The sequence below is a fragment of the Tachysurus fulvidraco genome, chromosome 26 (genome assembly GCF_022655615.1).
Source record: "Tachysurus fulvidraco isolate hzauxx_2018 chromosome 26, HZAU_PFXX_2.0, whole genome shotgun sequence".
NCBI lineage: Eukaryota > Metazoa > Chordata > Actinopteri > Siluriformes > Bagridae > Tachysurus > Tachysurus fulvidraco.
Genome location: NC_062543.1, coordinates 5,468,974 through 5,493,973, shown reverse-complemented (window position 1 = coordinate 5,493,973; position 25,000 = coordinate 5,468,974). Strand labels below are relative to the sequence as shown.

The 25,000-nt window shown below is 42.8% G+C and overlaps 1 protein-coding gene across 19 annotated transcripts in view; it reads left to right on the top strand.

Moving 5' to 3' along the window:
- ncor1 (nuclear receptor corepressor 1) overlaps window positions 1-25,000 on the top strand; it is a 69,221-nt gene that overhangs the window by 14,608 nt on the left and 29,613 nt on the right. For 14 of the 19 annotated variants that reach the window (XM_027132935.2, XM_027132927.2, XM_047808994.1 and 11 more), the window contains exons 5-17: window positions 401-583; window positions 2,006-2,119; window positions 3,970-4,026; window positions 4,168-4,220; window positions 5,551-5,617; window positions 6,828-7,000; window positions 8,099-8,189; window positions 10,922-11,100; window positions 11,881-11,935; window positions 13,106-13,204; window positions 22,492-22,622; window positions 24,125-24,345; window positions 24,704-24,808. In XM_027132935.2, the coding sequence (XP_026988736.2) occupies window positions 401-583; window positions 2,006-2,119; window positions 3,970-4,026; window positions 4,168-4,220; window positions 5,551-5,617; window positions 6,828-7,000; window positions 8,099-8,189; window positions 10,922-11,100; window positions 11,881-11,935; window positions 13,106-13,204; window positions 22,492-22,622; window positions 24,125-24,345; window positions 24,704-24,808 (1,528 nt within the window). Of the gene's footprint in view, window positions 1-400; window positions 584-2,005; window positions 2,120-3,969; window positions 4,027-4,167; window positions 4,221-5,550; window positions 5,618-6,827; window positions 7,001-8,098; window positions 8,190-10,921; window positions 11,101-11,880; window positions 11,936-13,105; window positions 13,205-18,237; window positions 18,257-22,491; window positions 22,623-24,124; window positions 24,346-24,703; window positions 24,809-25,000 lie in introns of those variants that run through there. The other 5 variants (XM_047808996.1, XM_027132930.2, XM_027132932.2 and 2 more) reach the window with 3 other exon arrangements.

Sequence of the window (25,000 nt, the reverse complement as noted above, 5' to 3'; positions counted from 1 at the left end):
GTCAAAACAAATCGGACACAATTTTTTTTTTCTTTTTAACTTTTGCATTTGCTAAGTTCTGCTCTTGGCGTTGCATCACTACAGACGGTGTTTACGTTCTCACGGTGTCTTCTGTTTGGTGTGTGAAGACTTTATCTGGGCTCATTTTGCTCATACATTCATTTTTCATACCATAACCCATTACTGGGAAATATAACTGTGTTTATCCCAGCATCTGTTCTAAAAGCTAAAGCTTTCAAGAAATTCCGAGGCTCAGTATTAGTGTATGGGAACATGAGTGTTTGTTTGCTTCCTGTTTTGTTAAACTTTTGTTATATTTAAACATTTTATTTATGCTGTCCTATAACATTTAGATTAGGCTTGAGAGATCGTCCTCACTTGAACCCTGTGTCTTCCTCAGGAGACTCAGTTCAGTGTAAAGCTGGAGTCCTCATCTCCCGGAGGAGGGATTCAGGCCATGGGGGAGGATCAGGACACGTCTCCTTCCAAGCTCTCTAAAGAGGAGCTAATCCAAAGCATGGACCGTGTGGACCGCGAGATTGCCAAGGTTGAGCAACAGATATTTAAACTCAAGAAGAAGCAGGTGAGCTGATCCAAGGCCTCGGGTTGTTTCCCAGCTTTCCGAAGCTTTGACAACATTTGGTTGTCAAAGCTTAAGGGAATTGTACAGCTCCTTGAGAAGCAATTATTACAGAGCCTCACACTACTCACTCACACATTATTATTATTATTATTTTATCTATTTTATTAGAAATACCCCCCCCCCTCGCATAATACACAGAACTAAATCTTCCTTTACTCCTTCCAGCAGTATAACGTGTTAATAAACACAACATGAGCTGTACCTTTGAGACTAGTTACACCAGCTCTTTCCTTCATCCCTCTGTAATCTCCCATTGGAATTCAGCACTTGTTTGGCTCAGCCTCCAGTACAGTGATTATCTATCTATCTATCTATCTATCTATATATATATATATATACATTTTATTTAAACTTTGAAACCCAGAGAACAAATTCTCCAAAAAAAAAAAAGAGAGAAGGTATCAGTCAACACTGCATACCAGTGCAATGGCTGTGCGAAAATAGCCGACTCATCTAACATCCTATTAAATGTTCCGTATAAATCGCCGTCGACCAGTTAATTTCTCTTTGCCTGGTGTGGTCCTTTCATTTCTCGTCTTAATTCTGAATATTGTGGTGTTTTCCCTGCTTTCAACTCACTAGGTAAGGTTACTGAGCTATGCTGAAGTTTGTTAGAGGAAAAAAAAAGCTGCTGTCTGTAATCTGATGGCTGAACGTGCAGCGGTGTTAAGACACGTGCATCAAGTTGTCCAGGCATTCGTGCTCAGTTATGATGGATAGAGGGCTCTAAAGTCCCAGTAATTTAACAATGGACATAGTCACAAAACAGTTTTATAGAGATATATAAACAGTATACTTTTATTTATTCCTAATGAGTAAGCCAGGGGTGATGGTGGCAGGGAAAAGCTCAATCCTCATATCCTCATCTGTGTGAGTCTGGATTGTTGTGTTATAAAATAATTGCCCTTCTCTAACTGTGCACTCTATGGTCAAAGATTTCACTGGTGTAATCTGACTTCTGCTCAGTCCAAAGCCATCTTCCTGGTTTCTAAGTGGTACCATCCACAGCAATCCCATATATCTCAAATCTGTCCATGTGGATTCACCCCCAGCAACAGCATCGGGGAGCTGAAGGGTGTTTGTGTATCACACGTTCACCAGTGTCCGGATATCCTAATACATCACCAATCGCTAGTCATATCCAGTCCATGGAATCTCTTCCTCTTTAAGAAAATGTTCGCACTGATCTGATCTTTGCTTCAACAGCCAAAGCTTTCTTTCAGCCTTTAGTACAACGTACACAAACTCTAGCTAAAAGCCAAATTAGAAACGTCACACGAGGTGCAGTAATAAAGGTATGTATTTATGTAAACGTTCCCTGCCTCAATGCATGAGATGGAAAAAATGCTTTGTGTCTTTTAGCAACAACTGGAGGAAGAAGCAGCAAAGCCGGTGGAGCCGGAAAAGCCAGTGTCTCCTCCCCCTGTGGAGCACAAACACCGCAGCATCGTCCAGATCATCTACGATGAGAACCGGGTATGAGCTGTAACACACACACTCACGTCATTCATGCCTATCATTGTAGACTTCCTGAACCATGTCCTAGTTTCACCGTTGCCTTTTATTGCATGACTAAAGGACAGTTCCTCCACAGGCATTTAAAAACCTTGTACATGTTCTAAAGAGCGTGGCAAGTTGAGGCATACGGACCGACATTGCAGTGTTTGTACGGAGCTCTGCCCGTGTAGTACGTCTGGTGACGAAGGACACTCAGATCTCTATGGGGCATGTGCGCTCCTTTAATCTTTTGCAAAACGTTATGGGGGACCTGTATAACAAGACAAGGAGTGATAAAGGCTGAGGGCACAACGGAGTTGGCTGAACTCCACACAGACAGTAAATTCCTTTGCTAGGAGGTCTCCACTGAGACTACTGAGGATTTACTCCTAAAAAGAGCATGACGAGAGGAGAAAAAAAAACCACCACCACCAAAAGCTCATGTTTCAGGATGTACCCAGCGATTTATGCTTTGCAACGTGATTGTGTGGCACGTTATCTTAATTTCACAAATTACGGCAGCTCTTCTACTTGAAAGAATCTGTTTAGAGACTTTCTGCAGCTACACTATAAGATACATGGTCAAAGAAGCTTAACACTCAAAGCTTGAAGTGAGCAAACAAACATCCAAGCACAAACATCGGAGACTCCTTCTGTAGTCGCTAAACTAACATCTCCTCATGGAATAATGTCACCATATCAGCATTTAAACCGATTTTTAAATCTGATAGTTGTTGCTATAAAAACAGGAGCTTATCAGTGTGCCAGAGAGCCAGAACTACTTTTGTAGAATATTAATCAACAGCTTTAGGACCTAGTAAGGTGGAACAGTGTTGCTTAGCAACCGGTAAATACGGTAGCATAGCGTAAACTAGCGAGCCTGTTACTGCCTTTACACGGCAATGTAAAGGCAGTAACAGACCAGTCATAGGATCCTCCTTTGTTGAGGAACATCAGGATTGAGTCACAGATCTGAACAGTTGTGACATTGTAACCTGGAAACTTTTGTGAGCGTCACAAGGCCGAAGCAGTCATAGGAGATCTTCACGTAAACACGTTGGTCGTGTTGCAGCCTCATTACAGTGAACCGATTTCCTTTACTTATAATGGGATTTTGTTGCTGTGCATCCTTTCAGCCCCCAAAACAAGTTTCTCTGTCTCTTCACAATAATATAACACACAGTGTTATACAGTATACAGGACCCTTCTTAAGTTTCAGCAAAAGCTTTTTAACTGTTCTACAACATGGAAAGATCATATCCTTATCATATGATGATGGACACATAGAGCTGGATGAATGTCGATAGAATGAGATGGAGAAAGAGAGATTGGAGAGATTGCTAAGTTGATATGTTGGATGGTAACAGAGATTGACGGATAGGTGCATGCTGCATCGATAGACGGATCAATAGAGGTATACGCAGAGAGAGAGAGAGAGAGACACGGATACACAGTTTGATTGATAGATGGATGTAGAGATTGATAGAGCAATGCATGTAGAGATGGATATAGAGATTAATAGATATAGTGACGGAGAGAGAGTTAGATGAATAGATGGATATAAGGATGGAGATATAGATATAAAGGTTGAATATAGTGATGGAGAGTGAGTTAGTTTGATGAATAGATAGATATAGTGATGGAGAGATAGACGAATATATGGATATAGTGATGGACAGATAGACGAATAGATGGATACAGTGATGGAGAGATAGATATACAGGTTGGATATAGTGATGGAGAGAGAGTTAGTTAGATGAATAGATGGATATAGTGATGTTTAGCCCTACTGAAGGTTTTTTCTGTATATGTTTATTTTCTCTTCTTAGAAAAAAGCAGAGGAGGCCCACAAAATCTTCGAAGGACTCGGCCCTAAAGTAGAGCTGGTGAGTGTGCCGTGCCGGACGCGACCGAGCGCTTGGATCAAACTAAATGTTCTATGTTCAGTACTCTTTATCCCACATAGCATTCCTGTTTAATTGCTAATGATTAAACGTTGTTTCCTGTTTTTGTGTCCGCGTCGCTAGCCCCTGTACAACCAGCCGTCGGATACTAAAGTGTACCACGACAACATTAAGACGTGAGTATTTATTCCTTTCCTGACTAAATTTCTGTAAAAGCAGCCAGTAGTTTGGATCGACAAAACGCCGTTAGCTGATAAGAAGCGAGACGTGACGATGGACGTGTCATCAGGCGGAGTTATAAAAGTTTTTATGGTCAGAACATAATTGTTATCTGTTGATTTGTTTGTGTGTTTAGAATTTCTAAAGCACCAAATTTCTACATTTGTTTTGTAGAATTTGAGTCACCTCCTTTGTCAAAATGTAAACTTAAAGGAATGTATCATTGCTAATGTTTAGTGATACAGAAACTTCACTCAACAAATGTTTTACTGTATGTAAACGTGCTGGCTTGAGGTGTGTGTGTGTGTGTCAAGGTGAAGGTCAGGTTGTCTGGGATCTTATCAGTTTTGTCAGTGACACTGTGGCATTTGCTCACTGTTTTTGTTTTTCAGCAGAAGTGTCATGATTAAAACATTTGACCTTGCAGTTAACCGTTATTGACTAACAGACGAGTCAACACACTGAGCTTTATCTCACAAAATGTATACAAATTAATTTAGTCCCAACTGTAGAAATAAGAAATGTGGCCTTTATGAAACGCCTGTAGGTTTGGACAAAAAAGAAAAATAATATATAATGTCTATGTAATATAAAAAAAATAAAAAAAAATATATTATTATTATTATTATTATTATTATTATTAATTTATTCATCTATTTTATATTTTAACCAAAAAAAAAACACACACACAGGCACAGTGAATGATTTGTACAAAACGAAATAAAAAAAATTCAAGGAACAAATGTGAAAAAAAAGGCATTAATATTTATTATAATTTTTTTTATATTATATAGACATTATATATTATAGGCATTATATATATATAGTAATATATATATATAGTATATAGTAATTTATTATTATTATCCTTTTTTTTGTAAATATGGTAGGAATTTGTAGTCAATATAGACGTATGAACATATTTGGTAATAATAAAAAAAAGCTAAATTAAAAAGACAATTATTAATTTTTTTTTTACAAAAATAATTGCCTTGCTGTGATTGTGATTGAAGTCTAATATGATATATATTATAAGAACAAGCTCAAACTCAAGCTAACTTTATTTCTAGTATTTGACTTTCCTTTAATTACTTTTTTATAACCAGAGATTGATTAGGGAGCGTAAAAAGTCATCACAAGCCCGAGATCTTATTTGTTGGTACATTGCTGTTGCCTTGGCTATCAGATGGCCAGACTTTTGCTGTAATTGCTTTGTTTAGGCGAGTTAGGGGCTGTGTGAATGAGTCCGTGTGAGCATGTTTTTACTTGTTCTTCACTTTTCCATAGAAATCAAGTGATGAGGAAGAAGCTGATTCTGTTTTTCAAGAGGAGGAACCATGCACGCAAGCAAAGGGTGAGTGTGTGTGTGTGAGTGAGGAAGAGTGAGTGGGTGAGCGAAAGAGTGTGTGTGTTAGTGTGTGTGCCCACACTCCACTTGTTTGTACTTTGAGAAGGTCAGACACACTTTTCACGATACGAGCAGCACCATGGCAACTTGTCTGTGGCTGCTACCTTGGTATAGCAGTCAGCTCACTTTAAAAAGTACGGACACACGAGTGATGTGATTTTTTTGCCCCACTTTTAAGCGGCACGTATAGATGTCCATCTTAATTCTAGCAGAATGTAATCCATCACGGTTAAAACCACTCACGCAGTGCAGAATGGTCAAGATCCAAGAACAGGCACTGCGTTTCTCTAATCTAAATATACTTCTCAGACCACATGTGGAAGTCATTTGGCGTGTGTGTGTGTGTGTGTGTGTGTGTGTGTGTGTGTGTGTGTGTGTGTGTGTGTGTGTGTGTGTGTAAGGTATAGTGCAAGTAGCCCCATAGTGGCAAGACATTTTTGGCTCCTGAACAAACTAGTCCCTTGTTGAGCTGTCACTTCTCCAAGCATATTACTTGTGGTCTATTTCAAGCCACATTCTCCTAACAAGCCATTTTGCACGTTGTTTGGCTCGGTCTCCCAAACCCCCTCTGACACCACACACACACACACAGAGCTTGATTGACATTCATGTATGTGTATTTGACCTGAAATAACCCTCACTTAAATATTTTTCATTTCAAGCTCGTCGTATGCACGAGAGAATCCACCTTTGTAATAGCGACAAAATTAATTCTTTGACGCAAACAATATTTGCTCTGGAGGTCAGCTGATGGTTTGTCAGCTGAACTTGATTAGATAGAGGAGGTGAGGAAAGGCCAAAATGCATAAATTTAGTTGTTTTTGTATCTATTCCTGGCACAGCTCTATAGACACGAGTACAGGAGTGCGCGCGTGTGCGTGCATGCGCATGTGAGGTGGTGTGTGTGTGTGTGTGTGTGTGTGTGTGTGTGTGTGTGTGTGTGTGTGTGTGTGTGTGTGTGTGGTCATTTCCAGGTGTATGATAGTCAAGATAGCATGAAAATGAACATGTTCCATGTGTTTGGGAAAATCAGACCTGTAAGGTTTTAGGAGAAAGACCGACTTTACCAGCACATTCTGTGTCGTTTCTGTTTGTGAGAAGACCACAATACGTGTTTAGTAAACAGGAGCTGAAATTTTATCTTTCTTTGTGCCAGGAACAGAAAATCTGCCAGCGCTACGACCAGCTGATGGAGGCGTGGGAGAAGAAGGTGGAGCGGATGGAGAACAACCCACGGCGTAAGGCCAAGGAGAGTCGCACTCGCGAGTACTACGAGCGGCAATTCCCCGAGATCCGCAAGCAGCGCGAGCAGCAGGAGCGCTTCCAAAGGTCAGGCCAGCGCCATTACCCTCGTCCTGAATTCCCAGCATTCCCTGAACGCTTCCTTTCCAGGAAATTTGAAAATAGGCTGGCCTGGAAACTTGTTTTGCAGATTTGCAGTCTCATAGGAGGTTACACATACACAAACACACCCCACTGCAGCCGCTGTGATGTAACATGGTGTGTAAACAAAGGGAGCAGCGCTGAATTCTGAAAATAAATAAATAAATAACCAAAGTCGGCCGTAAGGAGCCTTTTGGAGGCAAGGTCAGAGGTCATGCTCGTTGTAGTTCCCGGTACAGAGATTTTCTGCCTTCACTGAACTGAACACAGTGGAGAACTTTACACTATGCCAGCTTAATGCTAATTAGAAATACACTGCCAGCTCAGCTTTGTTTATTATTTACTTTATTGTCTAAGTGCACAGACAAATTTTTTTTTTTTATGCTAAGTTTTATCATCAACATTTTACAAGATCTCATTCCAAACGTAAAGAGTTCAGAACTATTTCACTTTCCCTCCCTGTTAAATCTTTCAGTTCTTTGTCAGCCCTTGTAAAGCGCTTCTCTCCCGCTTCGCTTCAAGACCTTACGGTTTTTGTTCATCTGCCCATTCATTCAGCAGACATTTCAACTTGTTTGCACTTGACCTCCGGCATCAGTTTAATTGTTCTTCCCGTCTCTGCGCTGTTGATTTTCTTCACAGGCTCGATTTCCGTCCATTCAGACTTCGACCCATGTCCTGCAGATTTTTTTTTCAGATACCTGTCTACCCATTGTGTAGAATAGAGATTTCTGAGAAGCCTCACACCATCAGAAGAGTCATGGAGAAAGTCAGTAGAAGCAGTCAGCCTGGCCCGAGCACTTCAAAGAGTGGAAAATGAAACCGTGGTTTGGTTTTGTTCTGGATGCAGCGCAGAAGTCACTATGAATGAGCGAACGGACGACTATAGGGACTTTTTTGCACAGGAAGATGTTTGTACTCAAGAAGTCTTTGTTAGAAACCTCTCCTGGGAGTCGTTCACTCCTTGGTGCATTACAGGAAAGCAGCGGTGGGTTTGTGTGATTATCGTCCCTTTTTCTTATCCTCCATCTGCTTGTCTTTCAGGGTGGGACAGCGAGGGACAGGGCTGTCCGCCACCATAGCGAGGAGCGAGCACGAGATCTCCGAAATCATAGACGGTCTCTCTGAACAAGAGGTAGGTCAGGGACGTGCCCAGAGTTTTCTCATTCAGCCCTGGTTTCAAATAGTCAACCTCTTTTCTCTTGATGTTTGCCCTTAAGGCAATCTGTCACTTTCTTAAAGAAATAGTCTGATCCCCCCCCCCCCTTTCTCCACACGCTTCAATCTCTATTCTCAGCATCAGTTGCAGATGTGTAATTGCCACGACCAAGAATTTCCTGTACTAAACAAAAAAAAAAAACATTAAATCTGTTCCTTTTGAGTCTGATTTAATGGAAGTCTAAGGGCAGTTGTCTGTACAGCACAATTTGACAGCTACAACACACGCACACACACACACACACACACACACACACACACACACACACACACAATAAAAGGTCTTAATGATTCAGACGTGAGAGTGTGTCTTGGCAACAGCAGAGTAATAAAGTTATGAGAACCCTCCTTTGTTTGTATCTACACTGATAATACAGCCATAAATTTTTCCCTCTGAAAAAAACTATCACATTGCTCTCTCATTATTTTGATTTATTGATTTTCAAATAACTTTGACTGAAAATGTGTTGTGCAGAAAAGTTTCTCAGTGTAGTTCATCAGGCCCCTAGGTTTCTTTTGGAAAAGTTTGTCTGTGTCTGTGTCTTTGTCTGTCTGTCTGTGTCTTTGTCTGTCTGTCTGTGTTTTTGTCTGTCTGTCTGTGTCTTTGTCTGTCTGTCTGTGTCTTTGTCTGTCTGTGTCTTTGTCTGTCTGTCTGTGTCTTTGTCTGTCTGTCTGTGTCTTTGTCTGTCTGTCTGTGTCTTTGTCTGTCTGTGTCTTTGTCTGTCTGTGTCTGTGTCTTTGTCTGTCTGTGTCTGTGTCTTTGTCTGTCTGTGTCTTTGTCTGTCTGTGTCTTTGTCTGTCTGTGTCTTTGTCTGTCTGTCTGTGTCTTTGTCTGTCTGTCTGTGTCTTTGTCTGTCTGTCTGTGTCTTTGTCTGTCTGTCTGTGTCTTTGTCTGTCTGTCTGTGTCTTTGTCTGTCTGTCTGTGTCTTTGTCTGTCTGTCTGTGTCTTTGTCTGTCTGTCTGTGTCTGTCTGTCTGTGTCTTTGTCTGTCTGTGTCTTTGTCTGTCTGTGTCTGTGTCTTTGTCTGTCTGTGTCTGTGTCTTTGTCTGTCTGTGTCTGTCTTTGTCTGTCTGTGTCTTTGTCTTTGTCTGTCTGTGTCTTTGTCTGTCTGTCTGTGTCTTTGTCTGTCTGTCTGTGTCTTTGTCTGTCTGTCTGTGTCTTTGTCTGTCTGTCTGTCTGTGTCTGTCTGTCTGTGTCTGTCTGTGTCTTTGTCTGTCTGTGTCTGTGTCTTTGTCTGTCTGTGTCTTTGTCTTTGTCTGTCTGTGTCTGTGTCTTTGTCTGTCTGTGTCTTTGTCTGTCTGTCTGTCTGTGTCTTTGTCTGTCTGTCTGTGTCTTTGTCTGTCTGTCTGTCTTTGTCTGTCTGTCTGTCTGTGTCTGTCTGTCTGTGTCTGTCTTGTCTGTGTGTATGTGTCTGTCTGTCTGTCTGTGTCTGTCTGTCTGTGTCTGTCTGTCTGTGTCTGTCTGTCTGTGTCTGTCTGTCTGTGTCTGTCTTGTCTGTGTGTATGTGTCTGTCTGTCTTGTCTGTGTGTCTCTGTGTGTGTGTATGTATGTGTCTGTCTGTCTGTGTGTGTATGTATGTGTCTGTCTTGTCTGTGTCTGTCTTGTCTGTGTGTATGTGTCTGTCTGTCTTGTCTGTGTGTCTCTGTGTGTATGTATGTATGTGTCTGTCTGTCTGTGTGTGTATGTATGTGTCTGTCTTGTCTGTGTGTATGTGTCTGTCTGTCTTGTCTGTGTGTATGTATGTATGTGTGTGTATGTATGTATCTGTCTGTGTGTATGTATGTATGTGTCTGTCTGTGTGTATGTGTCTGTCTGTCTGTGTGTATGTGTCTGTCTGTCTGTGTGTATGTATGTATGTGTCTGTCTGTCTGTCTGTGTGTGTGTATCTGTCTGTCTGTCTGTCTGTGTGTATGTGTCTGTCTGTCTGTCTGTGTGTATGTCTCTGTCTGTCTTGTCTTTCCGTCTGTGTCTTTGTCTGTCTGTGTCTGTCTTGACTGTCTCTGTCTTTCTGTCTGTCTGTGTGCATGTCCCTGTCTGTCTGTCTGTGTGTGTCTCTGTCTGTATGTTTGTGTGTCTCGGTCTCTGTGCCTCGGTCTCTGTGTCTCTGTCTCGGTCTGTGCTTCTCGCTGTCTCTGTGTCTTTCTCTCTCTGTCTCGGTCTCTCTCACTGTCTCAGTCTCCCTCAGTCTCTGTGTGTCTCTCTCTCTTTCTCTGTGTCTCTGTGTGTCTCTCTGCCTCGGTTTCTGTGTGTCTCTCTTTGACTCTGTGTGTCTCTACAGCCGTTTGAATGCAAGTTCTCTTAGGCGTCACCTTGTGAAGTTGTGGGAGTCAGATACAGGCTGTAGGAGCAGAAGTAAACTTTGTAGTCAGCAGAAACCGCTGAAGCTCTGTAACCGAAGCTATAAAGTACTTAATGTTTAACAGTGCACTTATTTACCATGTTCAGATCAGGTTCTTCTGTAGCCACGACTCCATCTATGTGTGACAGCCGGTGTAACATTGCCAGCATTTGAGTGAGTCACTGTCACTCTGTATATACAAAAGTGACCGAGGTAGACCCATCCCGGTACCCCTAAAGTTGGCTTACTTTAGCTTAAAATATGCTGAAAGCAGAATAACAGCAAGACTGAACCTTTTCTCCACCCATTAGAACAACGAGAAGCAAATGAGGCAGCTATCAGTCATCCCTCCCATGATGTATGATTCGGAGCAGAGGCGCGTGAAGTTCATCAACATGAACGGACTCATGGACGACCCCATGAAGGTCTACAAGTCTCGGCAGTTCATGAACGTCTGGACCGAACACGAGAAGGAGATTTTTAAGGAGAAGTGAGTATGAGCCAGTGGTTTTATTCATTCGTTTTTTTATTGAATCAGGCAAAAATGCTTGATGGTAACAAGATCTTTGTGAAATAGTACTAAATTGGTAAAATTGCAAGTAGAGGATTCTTCTTTTATGTTGCTACTGGTGAAGACAACTGTGTAATTACTTTCTATGATGGCTGCACTCTTGTTCCACCATGTGAATGAAATAGAGCACAAGATGAAAGGGTGATCATAAGCTCATCCAAATATTGTAAAGTTTGCTCGATTTTTGTCTTAATTAGTGCAAACAAAAATCCTGGAGAGAGGGCAGAGTGGGCGCTTAGGATCGTCACACATATATGTTGAGCACAGCAGTCTACCGTCTCTTGTTAGTTGTCGTGTATATACAAATCCCACGTATTCCTCAATGATCTCCTTCACTTTCTTGTCTTATATCGCAGTAATGCGCTCTGACCAATACGTATGGCATCTCGAGCTAATAGCGCTGTCCACAAATCCCAATTTCTGGTGAAAGTGCTCAGACTCCAAATCCAGGGAAGACTGGATACGGCTTCATCTCAGATTTGATTAGCATTATGAAGAGTTCTGTGGCTTGGAGAGCGTTTTTATGGGCCAGACAAAACCCCGGGCAGAATAATGACTACGGGATAGACCACACACACACTAATTGTTTTTCTACATTTAGATGTTCTTTCCGCTGTGTGCTTTGTAATGAATCAGCGTGTCTTGTTCAGTAGTTTAAAAAAAAAAAAAAAATCACTCTAGCTTATGTTTGCTTTGCAGGTTTGTGCAGCACCCAAAGAACTTTGGCCTTATTGCCTCTTATCTTGAACGAAAGGTGAGCACTTCCCGTCTGTGCAGGTTTCCTGTGTGTGTGTGTGTGTCTCTCTCTCTCTCTCTCTCTCTCACACACTCTCTCACACACTCCCTCTCACACACACACACACACACACACACACACACACACAGCTTATGCAGCCACAACCCACCGGCTTTTCAGAGACCTCATAGTGCTGCCACTTCACTCTGACCTCAGTTAAAGGCTTCGCCTCTAATGGGTAAGATTAATGTTCAGATCTTTAAACATCATTGATTTTCTAGATCTTACAAATGCTGCACTTTTATTTCCATCCAACTTTTATCTTGAAGCATATCTGCAGTCACCATAGACAAGAGTTTAGCGTCCTGAAGAGTAAACTGCAAGCACTGCATGTACTTAAGCGTGACCTAATACGACACCTTTGTACAGAGTTTGTAACGTGTCTACAATGAGGGTTATATCTCTGCTTTCCTGAAGGTTTTGTCAGATCCACGTGCTCACATCATAGATTTATATTTGGAACCTGACTACAGTTTTGTTTCTCTGAAAACAGAGTCTTTTATTCTCTGAAGAGATTTGTAGAAATGTGTTTGACATCAGCATTGAAATTGGAATATAAAAAAGAAAGAAATCTTAATTTTCTCAGAACAGGCAAACATGTTTGTGTTTATGCGTGCTGATCACACACGTGCTGCAGATGGTATAGGCAGAGATTATTCAGAGAACACTGGACTGCTTCTTTAAAGCACTTTCATGCCAGTGTGTGATGTAACAGGACGATAATCAGCAACGGTCTCAGCAGAACGCCGTAGTATCGTTTATCCGATAATTTATCCACAATTCTCCAAGACTTGGTCTGATAGAAATGCTGTGTGTGTGTGCGCACAGAGCAGTTTGACATCATCTACAGGAGGTTGTGAACCTGAGCACACTGTGTGTGTGTGTGTGTGTGTGTGTGTGTGTGTGTGTGTGTGTGTGTGTGTGTGTGTGTATAAATATATATAGATAGATATAGATGTGTGTGTGTAAATATATATATATATATATATATATATATATATATATATATATACACACACACACACGTCTATATATATCTCAGTAGAGTATCAGTGATTGCGAGAACAAACCCACTGAACACTGCTCAGTCACTCAGCTACAGGCTCAACACTTCTCCTTTCTTTACAGTGTGTCTCAGATTGTGTACTGTATTACTACTTGACCAAGAAGAGCCAGAACTTTAAGACACTGGTCCGACGCAACTATGGCAGACGAAGGAGGAACCAGGTAAGCTAGAAAGACCGTGCTCTACTGATATGAAGACGAATTGTGTGTGAAGTAGTGTCTGTCTCTCTCTCTGTGTCTGTCTCTCTCTGTCTCTCTCTTCCCCTCTTCCTGCTGTAAGTAAACCTTCTAAACGGTCTTATTCTTCTTGCACTATACCTGTACTTTTTACTATGAAAAGCTATAAAGACTCATTTCCCACACCAGCTTCACGCCTCTTTCTCTTGAAATGAATAATCCGTGTTCCGTGTTACCGAGATCCCTGAAATCGTTCCAGCGTTCCGTTCCCTCTGTTTTACGGTTCCAAAGCTTTGACACCGGAGACCTTTCAGAACGAGGCATTTGATCTAAGCTACCGGCTACCAGGAATTCTCATTAGAGATGCAGTTACCCTCCTGACCAATCAGATCTGAGAATTTAACAGCACTGTGGTATAATACTGAGTAACCAAGTAGAACCGAGATGAATGCGAAATCTTTATAGACACTTTTTTTTTATGTTGAATTTGCCTTTGTCTGTAACTATAGAGAATTTATAAGGAAGTAATTTGGTGAACTTGATACAAAGCTCATGCTGTGTTTGGGGAACTCCTCTTATTCTATGGTGTCGGGTTAGGGATCAGTTGGATTATGTCCATCTCCTCGCCCAGACTTTTTCTTAGTCTCTGCTCCTGAACCATAGATGATCTCTCGAACTAACCACATGCTTACGGGTTCACAGAACAATCTGACTCCTTACAGGGTGTTGAAATGTAGTGCAGATGTAGTTTGTTAGATTAATCACAGCTGCAGCGTTGTGCTCGAACGGTATAGTGCACTTCCACAGCTACAACGTGTTCCGTGGCTTCTGGCAGACGTCTCGAAATCCCCTCTAGTGTTCAGCACATACTATTGCTAGCGTGCCTTTATTTTTGCATGCTAATAACTGTAGGACAGCCATGTGTCACGTCTTCTGCGTTACGTTTCTTAGCGACTCTAAGAATAGTTGGTGAAAGAGTGAGGAAAGGAAATACTACAGGGGAAGTGTAACTATTACACAAAGGTCCATGTTCCTGTTATTTGTATTTTGGTTAAACGAGACCCAAAGACCACACCCTCTTTCCTCTCGCTCGCTCTCTCTCTCGCTCCCTCTTTGTGATTTATGTATTGCTGCACAGCTTACGAGGAATCTTTCATCTGCCTGCTACAGAGGCTTCATGCTGATTTCCAGGGACTACAGAAGGGGGGAAAAAAAAGAGAAGAGACATTTTGATCCCTCCTCAAAATCTGTTTCTGTTTCTTCGATGGTAGCCATGTTTGATAAAGTATTCAAGCGTGCTGATTTACTCTGCATGGAGCTGCTCTGCTCACACACACACAGACAGTGGAGCAGGTAGGACATGTGACACCATAGAGTTCAGGATACAGATGTTGTGACGCAGAAGCGTGTTTAGCTTTTTCATTTTCAGCTTATTTCTCTCCAACGGTTGGATCGAAATGGCAATAAAGGGATTTTTGGTGCCTTTATTTCATATTTTGCCTACTAGCGATCTTGGCTAAAATGAGCCGTTTTGCTAACACAACATCTGGAATGTTCGGCGACTACTCATCTGTTTTTGATCTTCGAGTCCGGTTGCATGTTTATTTATGTACTTAATTTGGGTCTGATTGTGTTTTATCATTTAAAGATGCCTTCAGTTAACATGACTAAGCCTTTAGTCATTTCGTTTCAGCGATTTCTATTTTTGATGGAGTACAGACGGATATAAATCAGCCTGTATGGGATGGTAAAAGGATTATGATGAATGAGGCAGTAAGAGATTTAGAGAAAGAACCACTGTGGTAATGAGAGAACAGCTTTACTGCTGCTGCATCAGGATTTATTTGTCCTCGTCCGTGTATTAACGTTTATCGTCGGATTGTGAATTTAGACCCGTGTTGAAGCGTGCTTGTGTTGAGTCACAAAAGGGGGATTATGGGAAAGTATGGCACACAGAGACGCACTGACTGACGTGCAATCCGCCAACATCCAAACAGGGTATCATGCATCAGATTGGATAGGGTCAGGGGGGTGTGTCTGATTGTGGAAAACTTTAGACAAGACTGGAGTTTTGTTTCTTTTTTAGGTTTTATGAAGAGTTTCAACATAATATTGGTTTGCAGTTAAAGAATAAAACCCAACAGTACAGTGTGGTGTGATACCATGTCAACGTGGATTAGATTCCTATAACAGCACACCATGAAGTTTTTTATTCCTCTTGTACCACAGCAATGTGCCAGTGATCGTGATATATCGCCTGTTAATAAACACGTGGTGCTTTTTGTCCAGTTATAGGTACGTTAGTTCTTATCGCTTGTTTTAAACATGTCTCACTAGCCTCTCTTTCTTAATAACGTGTGTGGCTTAAGTAAATACACACACACACACACACACACACACACACACACACACACACACACACAAACGTCATGTTGCCAAGAAACTGGAAGACTTTCCTGTGGCAGAAAACCTTCTTACTTTATTAACTCTCAGATACATCAAGAATTCAGTAGGACTTTAGTGAGACCTTTAGGGCCTTTGGATAAAACTTAAATAACTAGCTCCCCAATCTTAATGCCTAATAGTTTGGTCTGTTTGATTTAGAAGCCACAAGTAAGTCATCCTTCTCAGGGCCGGTGTGTCTTCTTTGTCTCTCTTCATCCTAAATTCATTTAACCTTTAATTTCTGCCCCCTAGTGGACACACTCACATTTACTGTTGCGTTCAGGTATGAAGGCAGAAGCCCACTTGACGTCATCACTGACGCACTGACCGTCTTCCTCTCTTCTACCTTATCTCATTTCTCTGTAATGTATCCCTCATTCACTTCCTTGTTTAAGTGTCTGTTTCTTTTTCATTTCTCTCTCTTCTCTTTTGCACCCACCATCCAGCTCTCACTTGTCATCACGAAATCTACCAGGCCAAAAGCAAACATGTGCTTGTTACGTGGCACACAGCAGCCACCACGGCACATTTTAAACTGCTGCTCATGCTGCATCACAGGGCAGCATAACACACAGGGGAAAGCACTATTCACCTTCCACATACACTGATTTTATTAAAACTGATTTGCCGCAACTGACACTGTGTGGGTTTTTTTTTTGCATTTTCTGTAACTTTGACTGTGAGCATATGTGAGATTGTGTAAAGAGAGATTACATCATCTGTTGTTTCCTTAAATAAAACCTGCATGACCTACATGCTCTAAAAGTATCAACTCTTGATGTATGTGTGTGTGTGTGAGGCAGTGTGTGTGAGGCAGTGTGTGTGAGAGAGAGGCAGTGTGTGTGAGAGAGAGGCAGTGTGTGTGAGAGAGAGGCAGTGTGTGTGAGAGAGAGGCAGTGTGTGTGAGAGAGAGGCAGTGTGTGTGAGAGAGAGGCAGTGTGTGTGAGAGAGAGGCAGTGTGTGTGAGAGAGAGGCAGTGTGTGTGAGAGAGAGGCAGTGTGTGTGAGAGAGAGGCAGTGTGTGTGAGAGAGAGGCAGTGTGTGTGAGAGAGAGGCAGTGTGTGTGAGAGAGAGGCAGTGTGTGTGAGAGAGGCAGTGTGTGTGAGAGAGAGGCAGTGTGTGTGAGAGAGAGGCAGTGTGTGTGAGAGAGAGGCAGTGTGTGTGAGAGAGAGGCAGTGTGTGTGAGAGAGAGGCAGTGTGTGTGAGAGAGAGGCAGTGTGTGTGAGAGAGAGGCAGTGTGTGTGAGAGAGAGGCAGTGTGTGTGAGAGAGAGGGAGTGTGTGTGAGAGAGAGGGAGTGTGTGTGAGAGAGAGGGAGTGTGTGTGAGAGAGAGGGAGTGTGTGTGAGAGAGAGGGAGTGTGTGTGAGAGAGAGGGAGTGTGTGTGTGTGAGGGAGTGTGTGTGTGTGAGGGAGTGTGTGTGTGAGGGAGTGTGTGTGTGTGAGGGAGTGTGTGTGTGAGGGAGTGTGTGTGTGTGTGAGGGAGTGTGTGTGTGTGTGAGGGAGTGTGTGTGTGTGTGAGGGAGTGTGTGTGTGTGAGGGAGTGTGTGTGTGTGTGTGAGGGAGTGTGTGTGTGTGTGAGGGAGTGTGTGTGTGTGTGAGGGAGTGTGTGTGTGTGTGAGGGAGTGTGTGTGTGTGTGAGGGAGTGTGTGTGTGTGTGTGAGGGAGTGTGTGTGTGTGTGTGAGGGAGTGTGTGTGTGTGTGTGAGGGAGTGTGTGTGTGTGTGTGAGGAACTCTGTCAGGAGTCCAATATCAATAATGAAGAAGATATTTTGCTGATGCCAGACCGACTCACACACTGACCTTCCAGCACAGTGCAGGACACAGAGCGTGATTCCTTTGCTATTTTGGGGGAGACGGAGCAGAGCAGCATGTAGCAAGAGGCTCTATTTTGGTAATTAGCAGCAATGCAGTGCAGAATCTCTCTTTAAAGTCATTCTGAGTGAGCAGAGGGATGAGGACACAACAGCTGTGTCCATTCTGTCAGCTGATGTTGTCAAGAAATTTGCATCAAGAAATGTTTTCCCCTCTCCACTTTAACATACAGAAAGAACAGGTGTGTGTGTGTGTGTGTGTGTGTGTGTGTGTGTGTGTGTGTGTGTGTGTGTGTGTGTGTGTGTGTGAGAACAGTAAGCATTGTTGGATTGATGAAACCCCACCAAAAAAAGAAGAGCAGCACAGAAGCAGTCCTTCTGGTAGGTTTGCAACAATCTGATGCACTCTTTGGCATTCTTAGTTTCACACACTGAGTTTTTAGTGTTTTGTGAGAAACTGTAGGAGCAGATTACCCCACCCCAAACACACACCACCCACCCCACCCCCTTTCTGTGTGTCACAGTGATATGACCAGCTTTCCCATGACCAGGACAGGAACTAGAAAAGTTTGCCATACGGCTGTGAGTGCCAATCAAACGCCTCAGACTTTCACCACCTGGCCCAACCCTGTCACCCAAGTGTGTGTGTGTGTCTAAGTGAAAGAGTGTGCGTTAGAGGGAGATGTGTTGTGTTTCGGGAGCAAGTGGAAGGTATGCAAGAGTAAAGCAGTGTAGAGTTTGAAAGGGCTACAGTTTGGAGTATGATCGGCTGTCATCATCATGGTGTGTGTGTGTGTGTGCATGTGCATGTGCATACGATTGCTGCTGTGACTTTAGCTGCTGTACACATGCATATACTGACCGAACTCGAAGGTAGTGTGTGTTGGTGTGTGAGTGTCAGTCTTTTGTGTGTCCGTGAATCTCTGCTCGTGTGTGTGTGTTGATCTTGTTTGTGTTTGTATGTATATGCTTCTGTTTGCACATGATAGATGTTAAATATTGTGCTTATTGTATACTTTCCGGTGTGTGTGTGTGTGTGTGTGTGTGTGTGTGTGTGTGTGTGTGTGTGTGTGTGTGTGTGGCTGCTGTTTGCTAGGTTTGAATCTTTTTGTTTACTCATATATCCAGAAATATAAAATTATATTCCTTATGAACGAGATTAAGCTTAATGATATCTGAAATCCAGCTTCATATATTTTTGTGTCGGCTCACGGACGAGCTCCGTTTTGTCTCTCTAAAGTGTCGTGCAGTCTAGGAACACGCTCGTTATTGTTGGACAGAAACGTCTTTCTCCGTCTCAGACCTTCCGTTGATCCGCATTCCAACCTGAATTCAGTTATCTTCGAAGGGTTCCAGTCTTTGGCGGTTTTTGGCTTTTAGAGTCTTTCATTCCCTAACTCAAATAAAGCACCTGGTGAATCAGCAGAAATGGGAAAAGGAGAATTTTGTATTTCCACAGATCAGCAAGCACTGGTCTACTAAGAGTTGTGTGTGTGTGTGTGTTTGGCATCACAACCAATATGTGTGTACTTTCTTCATGAAACATAGACATACCTTTGTTATTAACCGTACATTACCAGCAAATGGAAGGAGCAAGTGAACGTAATCTTCTCCTTCTCAGAGTTTGCACCATGGTTAAATCGGATCGGTTTTCCGTGTCCAAGTTCAACAGAAACTACTAAAGAGAAGGAAAAGTGAAACATGGAGCTTAGCATGAAAAAGGCTTGAATTGCTAAAGTGACCACACTGCAGTGCGGGGTACTCGGGATAATCTACACCGACGCATGGATACCTCACCTTCTGAACACTCTGGAGCACTGGTTGGCTCCTCTCTGGTTCTGGATTTAAAGAGACCCAAGGTTCTAATAGCAGGGTCCTCACTTCCAGCAGGAAACCTGACAGCCATTCTGCTTGCTTTGAGGTCTTGAACAGACTGACCTGGATCTCGGTGATTTAGCATCAGAAACCTGGGTGTTCCTCGCTCTGGCACGGCGAGGGCTTCAGAATGCCTCAGAACCGACCTGCTCGTTATGTTTAACCAAATGTAAAGTATGTTGTACAAGATCGGACTTATGGTTTATACAAACACCAACAGCACCTGACTTCAATTAGACGTTAAAACTCTTTATGATTTACACCATTTGGTGACTTCATTTATTTGATATGTTTATGCAGTTGAGCACTGTGAACAAAGTTGTCCGGTTGTGGCAGCTTTGGTGGTCCTGGGATTTGAACTTGTGACCTCCAGTCTTAACCACTCAACTGCCACTTACCTTCCCTTTAATCTGGACTTGTCCACTAGCCACAGTGGCTACATAAGAAAATAGACTAACACACATTTCAGCTCATTTTTTGCAAGCAACTTTTTTTTTTTGTAGAGTCGAACACGTTTAAAGAAGTGCACTAACTTCCACGTTCTCGATTCCGATGTAATTGACTCGCATCATTCTGAATAACATGAGCGGGGTTAAGGTCGCATTTCACTCAGAGTTTAGAATTGGGTTTGGGAAAAAAAAAGTTTTGTCGGTCAGACTGAGAGAAATGTTTGGTGTAGTCTAAATGCACCTGTTATTATAGTAAATCATTTGTATATTCATTTGACTAAGGCACTGAAGTGGTTTGTATTCAGTTGCCTTTAGATAAATCTCTCTCTATCTATTTCCCTCTCTCTCTTTCTCTCTCTCTCTCTCTCTCGTTTTTTTTATTTTTTTCTCCAGAAATTCTTTTTCAGAAATCAAGTTGAAGCACATTTCTTTTCTCTCTAAAATCAGACCAAATAGTAGCCGGTTGTTGACCGGCCTGAAGTGCTCGATTCCCTCAATGTGATGGAAAAAAAGCCTCTTTATTACTGTGAACACTGGTTTATTAATAGTGCCTAAGTGGTAGTAGAGAGCTTGGGAGCGCGCTTGACGTGCGTATAGATGACGTGAACTCCCTCTGTGCTCTGAGCGCTCTGAGAACGCCATTCTGTATGACTGCATTCACTCCGTACCTTAAATTATTACTAATCCATTAGCTTGGACTATTTTCTTACTCATATTCTAGGATCACAAGGCATTCAAATGTAATTTTGCAGTATGTTTATGTCTATTCTTCATCTCGGTGTCTACACACACACTCGCACTCAGGCTCTCTCTCGCAAACACTCTCACGCATGCACACTCACTCGCACACTCTCTCGCACGCACACTCTCTCTCGCACGCACACTCTCTCTCGCACGCACACTCTCACTCTCTCACACACACACTCACTCTCTCACACACACACTCACTCTCACACACACACACACTCACTCTCTCGCACACACTCCTGTGCACACTCTCTCGTGCACTCTCTCTCACAAACGCTCTCTCTCACACACACACACTCTCACACACACATACTCTCACACACACACACTCTCTCTCGCACACACACACACACTCGCACACACACTCACTCGCACACACTCTTGTGCACACACTCTCTCACGCACACACAATCTTGTGCACACACTCTCTCTCTCTCTCTCTCTCTCTCTCTCTCTCTCTCTCTGAGCGTTTGACATTCCTTGGCCCCATCTGCTGTCTGCATGGCTTATTTGTCTTGGCTGAGGTTAGCTTTGTTCTCTTAACAGTTTTAACCCAATAAAGTGCTTGTAAGTTTCAGGAAAGAAGGCCAGACTTGTGGATTATTGTAATTGGAGTTATGTTTTAACCTTGTTAGCTTTTCTGAAAGCACAGTTTGGTGCCGTCAGCTTCATAATTATTGGCACCCACGGTTGAAGCAGGTTTGGTAAAAGCCGAGTGCCTCCCCACACTCTTCACATAGGTCTGATGATACGTGCTCTCATCCCCTTGCCCACCGTTAACGTCTGGGCACTCTCGCTTGTTAACCTCAAGCCCGGGAACAGAGGGAGCAACATTTAAAGATGTTAAGGTTTTGTTTTCACATATGAAGTGATGAGCATGTGTAGCTTTAAAACAGTCACTGTGCCACAGTGCGCCTTCCCCTGATCTGCCCTCTGTTAAAGCCTTTTGCTTTCTTCCATCCCGAGTTTCGTCAACAGTGAAACTATTGTGATTTCAGCGCCAGGATGTAACCCTGTCCTTCCAGACAACCCCATCCATGTGAACATCATCAAAGCACCTCATAGTGCTAATCTTATCTTTGGAGCATGCACAAACTTCCCGTCCTTTAACTCTGTCATCTCTCTCTTTCTCTCTCTCGCTCTCTCTCATTTATTTCTTCTGCACCCATTCTTTTATTTTTCTCTGTTTAGTTTGCTGAGTAACCTGTTTATCATTTTGCTTTCTGTAATAAACGCACCATCTGTTTGTGTGTGTGTGTGTGTGTGTGTGTGTTTGGTCTTTCCTTTAATTATTCATTCTTATTTACACACATTGGACCATTATCCTAGTCGGTCTCTGGGCAAGGTTTGTTGAACCCTAGTGATGATACACATCTGAGCATCGGTGTGTTCTGCTTGATGAGGCAGATGATATGCAGGCATGTTTTCCCACAAGCAGATTAAGTCTAATGCAGAGCCATTTTCTGGTGCAGTCTTCAATCAGACTTTGCTTTGAAGTGCAGAAGCAGGCCTCATCCAGGTCAGCAAAAGTCCCCTGCTCTTTTTCCAGAAAAGAGCTCGGCAGATTTCTTCTCAGTTGTTGAAAAGAAAGTGGGTTTGGATAGAGGAGGAGGAGGGAGGGAGGGAGCTGACCAAAGGCAGTCTTCCCAAAACAGGAATGAGCTACAATTTAGGTTTTGTCTACAGTCTGATTTCAGACACCAAACTCCCTACACACACACACACACACACACACTTTAATAACCTATTGTCATGTCCTATTTCCACAGCGCTGGCCATAGATTAGGACCGAGTCTTATCCCCGATATCCAGTTTGATTTGATTATAATTGCTTCCCATTTGCATTTATTCCTCTAAATGACTTCTCTATTACGTACAACAGCAATTAAAATCAGCAAACAGCACTGAAGTCTAAACACGCTCTGTTTTGCATCTGTTCTTTCAAAGCAGATAACACGGCCCTCCCAGGAAGACAAGTCCGACGAGAAGAACGAGGAGGACAAGTTGGAGAAATCAGACAAGAAAGAAGAAGACGATAAGAAGGACGAGGAGGAGAAAGATGAAAAAGAGGACTCGAAGTGAGTGCAGTTTTCTTTTCATTCGTTTTCCCTCCCCCCCCCCCCTTCCCCTTTCCCCTCCCCAGGTCGAGTCGGCTCCTGCCATGAGTCAGGCGGTTGGCTCTGGCCGTGCCTCTGACGTCACTAATCCTCCAGAAAAGCCTGGCGCAAACCCGAGCACTTTTTTTTTTTCCATCAAAAAGCCTCTTATATTCTACCACAGAAGGTCACAGATCATTCCCGGTCATTTCTACAAGCAGTGTTTGCTGGTGTGTTTTTTTTGTGCCCTCGCTGTTTATACAGGACCGGCGTCTTGTTTTCCCTTTTAGCAGAAAGTAGGATATGAGAGGAATATGAGCCATGACCACTTATTAAAGACAGCTTGGCCACTGACAGCCTCTTCCACTCATAAATGAAAACTATTCATAAGCAGTTACTCGCGTTCTTCATCACCTTCTCTTCCTCCATACCTTCTTGTGTAACTGTCCATCACACTTATTCTGAGAATGGGCTTTAAGATGACACGCATGCAGGCCAAGCATCTGTTTATATGGAGACAGGCAGGCTTCTGAGAATAGAATGGCCCTTTATCAGTACAACGGGTTTGGGAATCGTGAATAAGCACAGATGGGGGAAATCTGCTGTGTCTTGTTTGAAGCCAGAGTTTGTTGTTGACAAGGATTTCTGTCTAATAGCATTAGCACATTTGGAGCAGCTCCATCGATAGTTTAAACTACTGAGCTGGAGCTGTGTGTTGCGTAAGGAATAAAATTCACCCGGTGAGCCGTTCTAGGACACCAATCAACCACCAGCTGATGGAATGCAGTGCCACAATCTCGAATGGTTTAATTCTTCTTGTACCACAGCACTTTTACTTTATATGCGTAATGTAGAATATATGTCTCCGTTATAGAAAACACTGAAATCGGAGACTCCTTCCAAAAAAAAAAAAATGCCGTCACATACATATCCCGTCAGAATACGTCAGCAGTCACGGGCATTTTAAAATGTGTCGCTTCTTCTATAAACCTCTGTGTTTATATGATCACTATAGACATAGTGCATTAGAGAAAATCGAGTATTGAGAAACACAACATCGTTATTTTGCACTCCAATACGAAGTTAAGCTAAGTTACAAAACTCGGACCGAGTCATTTATTTAGATGATGCAGCCAGCTTGGACAGCACCATGTGTCTCCTTACAGATGCTCTTCAGCTCTTCACGGGATTTTTATTTTCTCTAAATGTCTCCATTCAGGTTTGCACACTTTGCTTACACCTGGTCGTATCATGTGTCTTGTATCTGGATTTTCTCCCGATTTGACCTTAAACCACACACATAGACGAGGATTAAATCTCAGTTTCTGTATTATGCATCGCCCAATAACAAGATGATCGTGTTTCTTTCCCTCGTTGGTCCGTTTTGAAACGAATGACGTTTATACTTTTGGCAAATCTGAAGAGTGAAAAACTTTCCGAAGCATTCGAGGTGTGTTTAATGCCCGGCTGTGTGTTTGCTGCAGGGACATTAGCAAAGACAAAGAGAAGTGTGAGGGAGAGGACGAGGAGGGAAAGGAGCAGAGCACGCCACGCGGCCGCAAGACGGCTAACAGCCAGGGACGGCGTAAGGGTCGAATCACTACACGCTCCATGGCCAACGAAGCTGCTAGTACTGCTACGGATGAAGCACCAGCAGCACCACCACCACCACCACCTCCACCACCACCACCAGCACCTGAACCTGGTAAAATACCCACAACACATGCATGCACACAACTGAGCCTAGAGGTGCTTTATTTTTATATTCATAAGATTTAGAAATAAAGACAGTCGGATAAGAGAGTAGGAAAAGATGTTTAATCAAATAGCTCAGATTTATAGTTTATAAAACTTCTAGTACATCTCTCCCTGGAGTTTTGCAATCAATAAAAACCCCTGAATCAGCACTCATTTAGCCATCTGTGCTTGTTCATCAGTGTTAACACTGTTTATGTCTGAGGCATTGATGACACACACACACACACACACACACACACACGTCTGCCCTTCTTCTAAACAGATCTGTAAAAGTGATGGTAAATGTTTCTCTCTCTCCGTACTAGTTGTACCAGAGCCCGTCCCTCCTCCCAAACCAGAGCCACCACCGAAGCCAACACGCGAACTGGCTAAGCTTGCCCCCGTGTCCACCATGGACAGCCAAGCACGAGGTACACACACACAGAAGCGCGGTCCTGTCACTTCCTCAACCTTTCATGCGCTCCAGGGTCTGTGTTTATCCTCTGAGGTGTGTTTGTCAGAGCCACAGTCTCTGTGTTTGGGTTTAGCCGCTTGATTTATCGTAGACTGTATAGATCACCGAGGAGCTTGTTCTGGTGTTTTCAGCTCACCGAAAAGAGGCG